We start from the raw sequence: 6,900 nt of genomic DNA on the forward strand, positions 1-6,900 counted from the left end.
TCAGCTCACTGCAACCTCTGCCTCCCGGGTTCAAGCAATTCTCCTGCCTCAGCTTCCCCAGTAGCTGGGATTACAGGCACCTGCCACCACTCCCAGCTTATTTTTGTATTTTTAGTAGAGACGGGGTTTCACCGTGCTGGCCAGACTAGTCTCCAACTCCCGACCTCAGGTGATCCATCTGTCTCGGCCTCATGAAGTGCTGGGATTACAGGTGTGAGCCATGGCCCCAGCTTACAGAGACTGTTTAACAACTGCCTGATCATCACCTGATGCTTACCTGATATGCCTGGTTGGGGGGCCCCTCTCCTGTCCTGCTCATGTCTGCCTAAGTACCTACTCTAACACTTGGGGACAGGCAGTTTTATAAATTTATATATTTTTGTGATGATGGCTGTTGTTAAGGGAAAAAGGACAACTTTCATCTTGCGTGTGGTAGGTTCTGTGAGCCAAGCACTCGCACTCATGCACGGGCTCCTGTGTGCCCCTGATCACTTTTGCATGCCACGTCTGACAGTGTTGATCACTGCTTCCATGAACTCTGGAGTTGGCTAGGAGGTGGAAAGAGCCCTGATCTGGATTCAGGCATAGGAATAAGCAGGGAACCCCACTTAGGCCTTAAGACCAGGCCACTTTTGCTTCGACCTAGCTTGTAACAGATAGCTCTGTTTTGAGATATTAGGCACTGTCCCAGGGTATTATTTTTATTCCCATTATTTTAGTCTGTTTAAATTGCCGTAACAAAGTACCAGAATGGGTGGCTTATAAACAACAGACATTTACTTTTCACAGTTCTGGAAGGTAGAAGTCTAAGATCAGGGTGGTAGTGTTGGGTTCTAGTGAGGGCCCTCTTCTGGTTTGCGGATGCCTCCTTCTTGTATTTTCACATGGCAGAAAGACAGCCAGAGGCTCTCTGGGGTCCTTTTTATAAAGGTACTAATCTGACTCATAAAGGCTCTATTCTTATGAACTAATTACTTCACAATTTTCTCTTGCTAATATCATCACATTGGGGGTTAGGGTTTCAACATAAGAATTTCACAGGGCACAAACATTCAAGCTATAACATCCATTGAAATATTGCTCCTTGTGTGAGCAGCTCTTTAAGGAAGCTGGAGAGGACGAATTTGGAAATTTCTGGGTCTTTCAGCCAAATACAATTAATGACATAAAAACACCACCTTGACTTTTAACATGAACGTTAATGTCTGCATCATCTTCCTTGCTCAGGGTCTTCATGAACACTAATAGGGGTACCAGGCCCTCTTCCTCGTTAGAAGAAATCAGGATAACAAAGGCATATTGGGCACCTCTACAAAAGGGTAAGTCCAAGGAAGGCTCCAAAACCCAGATAAGTTTGCATGTCTAAATTGGGGAACTTTTGTAACCGAGGGTTGTTTCTAGCAGCTAAATTATTTAGGTTCTCTGTGCTCATTGAGATATGGGAGGGGATATGTGAAGAGGAATTTGGTGCTTTGCTGATACTGATGGCCTGCTTGTCTAACGGTTCTAGGAGATTTTGAATAAGTTCCTTGTGAGAACTGGGTAGCTGTGTAATCATGGTTGAAAGGGTCTCTGGAGGTGAGGACTGCACACTCTAGAGTTCATCCCAACACAGCTCCCTCTGTTCTCATATGCCACTGGAATGCTGACCACAAAATGGTGTCTTAGCTAGAGCAGTTTGAATACTGGTACAATGGGCATAACCTAGAACAATGCCTACCACTGCATACAGAATAAATACATATTTGATGAATGAATGAAAAAAAAGTGTTCTGAATAAGAGAGAGGAGGAAACAACTCCCTTTCTCAAAACCTCCCAGTGTTCTCCACCCTCTCATCATTTTTGGAATAGAATCCTAACTCCTTGCAATGATCAACAAAGCCTGAGTGATCTTGGCCCTAACTCCTCTCATCTTCCCTAACTCCATGCTAACATTGACCTTCCCATTCCTTCTCAGACAAGCCAAGCTCAGTTCCATCTCAGGTCCTTTATACTTGCCTTTTCTTTTGCCAGAAATGCCATAGGTTACCCAGATCTTCCCATAGGTTACTCATTCACTTCATTCTGATTTCTACTCTAGTGTCATCATCTCAAAAAGGCCTTCTCTAACTCATCACTCAAAAATAGCCACCCCCAAGCACTGTCTCATACCTACAATTTACCCTGCTTTATTTTTCTCTACAGAACTTATCACTACAGGAACTTGAGTTTAGTCATTCATTTATTTTCTGTCTCCCCACTAGATAAAAACTCCTTGAGAATTCAGACTTTACCTTGTTCACTGCTCTATCTCCAGTTCTTAAAACATGGCCAGTAGGTGATCAATAAATACTGGTTGAATAAATAAATGGGTGAATAAATGGATCTTCTGAGAGACCTTTTATCATGATCTAATTACCTTTTGAGTAAGCCCAAAGTTAGACCCAAACCGTGTATAGGTCATAAAGGGTAATAGAAGAGCAGTCCCAATACCACCATTTGGAACACCTCTTGAGAAAGTCATGGGGAGATACATGTCAAAGAGTGAAAGTACACCAGTTGAGTCTTAGCTGGAGTTCTAAATAATTTTGGGAAGCTTGGGGCCAGAGAACTTTCTATGAACCCACCTGTGTTAGTTTCCTGAGGCTGCTGTAACAGATGATGATAAACGTGGTGGCTTTGCCCTCAACGTTCTGGAGAGCAGAAGTCGAAACTCAAGGCATCAGCAGGGCTGCCCTCACTCCAGAGCCTCCTCTAGCTTCTGGCGCCTGTTGATGTTCCTTGCCTTGTAGCTGCTGTACTCCAGTCTCTGCCTCCACTGTCACGAGGCCTTCTCTGTGTCTCAGTTGCCTCTTCTCTTGTCTCTTTGTCAAATATCCCTCTGCCTTTCTCTTAAAAAAGCACTTGTCATTGGATTTATGGACCACCTGGATAATTTGGGATGATCTCCTCATCTCAAGATCCTTAACTTTATTATCTCTGCAAAGACCCCTTTTCTAAGGAAGGTAACGTTCATGGTTTCTGGGGATTAGGACATGGTTAAGATGTAGACATATCTTTTGGTGAGCCACCATTCAACCTATTACACCATCCATATTAAAACTTATTTGATTAGAGCTGGCATCATTATTTACCAATATATATACTTCTCTAGTTTTAGGCCATGTAACCCAAAAGAATGTAGCCTCCATTTTATGAGTCTGTAATAAAAAGAAAAGTTTAACATCAGCCATGACTAATTTTGTGTATTTTAAAAATGTATGTAATGTATTTCATCATTTCATGTATTTTTTTTCTAGAATCTGTATCTGTATCAAGATGATCTGAAGAACAGCTTCTACTTTTAGGAATGTCTAGTGTTCCAAAATGACTGGCATCTTCCCTTTTGCCATTATCTTCATGTTAATACTTCAGATCAGAATACAATTATCTGAAGAAAGTGAATTTTTAGTTGATAGGTCAAAAAACGGTCTCATCTACGTTCCTAAAGACCTATCCCAGAAAACAACAATCTTAAATATATCACAAAATTATATATCTGAGCTTCAGACTTCTGACATCTTATCACTGTCAAAGTTGAGGATTTTGATAATTTCTCATAATAGAATCCAGTATCTTGATATGAGTGTTTTCAAATTCAACCAGGAATTGGAATACTTGGATTTGTCCCACAACAAGTTGGCAAAGATTTCTTGCCACCCTACTGTGAACCTCAAGCACTTGGACCTGTCATTTAATGCATTTGATGCCTTGCCTATATGCAAAGAGTTTGGCAATATGTCTCAACTAAAATTTCTGGGGTTGAGCACCACACACTTAGAAAAATCTAGTGTGCTGCCAATTGCTCATTTGAATATCGGCAAGGTCTTGCTGGTCTTAGGAGAGACTTATGGGGAAAAGGAAGACCCTGAGGGCCTTCAAGACTTTAACACTGAGAGTCTGCACATTGTGTTCCCCACAAACAAAGAATTCCATTTTATTTTGGATGTGTCAGTCAAGACTGTAGCAAATCTGGAACTATCTAATATCAAATGTGTGCTAGAAGATAATGAATGTTCTTACTTCCTAAATATTCTGGCAAAACTTCAAACAAATCCAAAGTTATCAAGTCTTACCTTAAACAACATTGAAACAACTTGGAATTCTTTCATTAGGATCCTCCAGCTGGTTTGGCATACAACCGTATGGTATTTCTCAATTTCAAACGTGAAGCTACAGGGTCGGCTGGACTTCAGAGATTTTAATTATTCTGGCACTTCCCTGAAGGCCTTGTCTATACACCAAGTTGTCAGCGATGTGTTCAATTTTCCACAAAGCGATATCTATGAAATCTTTTCGAATATGAACATCATAAATTTCACAGTGTCTGGTACACGCATGGTCCACATGCTTTGCCCATCCAAAATTAGCCCATTCCTGCATTTGGATTTTTCCAATAATCTCTTAACAGACACGGTTTTTGAAAATTGTGGGCACCTTACTGAGTTGGAGACACTTATTTTACAAATGAATCAATTAAAAGAACTTTCAAAAATAGCTGAAATGACTACACAGATGAAGTCTCTGCAACAATTGGATATTAGCCAGAATTCTGTAAGCTATGATGAAAAGAAAGGAGACTGTTCTTGGACTAAAAGTTTATTAAGTTTAAATATGTCTTCAAATGTACTCACTGACACTATTTTCAGATGTTTACCTCCCAGGATCAAGGTACTTGATCTTCACAGCAATAAAATAAAGAGCATTCCCAAACAAGTCGTAAAACTGGAAGCTTTGCAAGAACTCAATGTTGCTTTCAATTCTTTAACCGACCTTCCTGGATGTGGCAGCTTTAGCGGCCTTTCTGTATTGATCATTGATCACAATTCAGTTTCCCACCCATCAGCTGATTTCTTCCAAAGCTGCCAGAAGATGAGGTCAATAAAAGCAGGGAACAATCCATTCCAATGTACCTGTGAGCTAAGAGAATTTGTCAAAAATATAGACCAAGTATCAAGTGAAGTGGTAGAGGGCTGGCCTGATTCTTATAAGTGTGACTACCCAGAAAGTTATAGAGGCACCCTACTAAAGGACTTTCACATGTCTGAATTATCCTGCAACATAACTCTGCTGATCGTCACCATCATTGCCACCATGCTGGTGTTGGCTGTGACTGTGACCTCCCTCTGCATCTACTTGGATCTGCCCTGGTATCTCAGGATGGTGTGCCAGTGGACCCAGACCCGACACAGGGCCAGGAACGTACCCTTAGAAGAACTCCAAAGAAATCTCCAGTTTCATGCATTTATTTCATATAGTGGGCACGATTCTTTCTGGGTGAAGAATGAATTATTACCAAACCTAGAGAAAGAAGGTATGCAGATTTGCCTTCATGAGAGAAACTTTGTTCCTGGCAAGAGCATTGTGGAAAATATCATCAACTGCATTGAGAAGAGTTACAAGTCCATCTTTGTTTTGTCTCCCAACTTTGTCCAGAGTGAGTGGTGCCATTACGAACTCTACTTTGCCCATCACAATCTCTTTCATGAAGGATCTAATAACTTAATCCTCATCTTGCTGGAACCCATTCCGCAGTACTCCATTCCTAGCAGTTATCACAAGCTCAAAAGTCTCATGGCCAGGAGGACTTATTTGGAATGGCCCAAGGAAAAGAGCAAACGTGGGCTTTTTTGGGCTAACCTAAGGGCAGCCATTAATATTAAGCTTACAGGGCAAGCAAAGAAATAGATTACACATCAAGCGAAAAATATTCCTCCTGTTGAGTTGCTGCTTTTGGAAGTTCCAACAAATGACTTTATTTTGCATCAACATAAATGTAAACACAATTGTGAGTGTAGGATGTAGATAAAAATATATACTTTCGGGCCCCAGTTCACCATTTATACGTGGTATTAAAAATTAATGAAATGATATAACTTTGATTTAAACAGTTCCGACACATAAGGGATCCACTTGTTTCTTTGCTATAACTGAGTTCTGAATTTATCACGAAATCAAGGGAAGCACCTGTTTTTCTTCAGCAATGTGTGTTCTAGTGTATCATGATCAATATTGGAAAATGCCATGACTTTTATGAGTATAGCTGGGTTTGTATAGCAGATTTCTACAGCTTTTGATGCTTTCCTCATTTCCATGGTGCATTCAACTCAACTTATTGATGGCTGCTCATTGATAATGATGGAGACACTGTGCCTGAAAGCTCCCCCGCAACCCCCCACCATCACGCCCACACAAAGGGCAGTTCAGAAGTGCTGGAAATTGTCCTTGGAAACAGCCCTCAACCAATGTCAGAAAGAGCTGGTGGATAAATACCCCAACTTTCTCAGTCAGTTTTTGAGATAAATCTGGGGTATACTTTACACTCTCCCTGAGTTCCCCAGTAGGATAAAATTCTGGTTGTCCACAGTAGAAATGGCTTGATTAAGTATTCTCAATTGGCTTCCTTCCCATTTTTTTCTCACTTACTTATTCTATGTGTATTCCATGGGATCACCTCTGTGATAAACTACTTGCCACTGAGTATTTGTCTCAGGGGCTGCTTATGAGGGAGCCCAGACCAAGAAAGTGTTCCACCTCAGTCCAAATGGAAATTCCGAATCTGGTTTTCCATGGCTGGAGATCTCGCTGAGATTCTGGTTGTATGAACTGACATGAACAAGAGCCTTTGCTCTTTTAATTAGAAGGAAGAATATAGCTGATATACAGTGCTTCTATATATAGCATCTGTCTCTTTGGGGAACTATTAAAGTAGAGCACAAGCAGATGGGGCGGTGTAAGGAATGGATATATCTGATGCTTTTCATACGCATCAAACATCCTGTCAGTCTACCTTTTTACTCCAGCAGCCAGCTCTGGGCAGGTGTAGTCTTGACAAGAACCTTGTCATAACTACACCATGTATCTTTCACTTTATGCCCCAT

At 41.0% G+C, this 6,900-nt stretch overlaps 1 protein-coding gene across 1 annotated transcript; it reads left to right on the forward strand.

Annotated features, from left to right (window-relative positions):
• Positions 1 to 3,279: 3,279 nt before the first annotated feature.
• On the forward strand, positions 3,280 to 5,924 carry TLR1 (toll like receptor 1). Its single transcript, XM_032135650.2, has one exon. It carries the CDS (start codon positions 3,347 to 3,349, stop codon positions 5,705 to 5,707), a length of 2,361 nt encoding a protein of 786 aa, XP_031991541.1. The 5' UTR covers positions 3,280 to 3,346; the 3' UTR covers positions 5,708 to 5,924.
• Positions 5,925 to 6,900: the final 976 nt, after the last annotated feature.

Source organism: Hylobates moloch, unplaced genomic scaffold (genome assembly GCF_009828535.3).
Source record: "Hylobates moloch isolate HMO894 unplaced genomic scaffold, HMol_V3 SCAFFOLD_17, whole genome shotgun sequence".
Taxonomy (NCBI): Eukaryota; Metazoa; Chordata; class Mammalia; order Primates; family Hylobatidae; genus Hylobates; species Hylobates moloch.

Coding starts and splice junctions, on each gene's coding strand:
- TLR1 (XM_032135650.2), top strand. CDS start 3,347: ATGACTGGCATCTTCCCTTTTGCCATTATCTTCATGTTAATACTTCAG.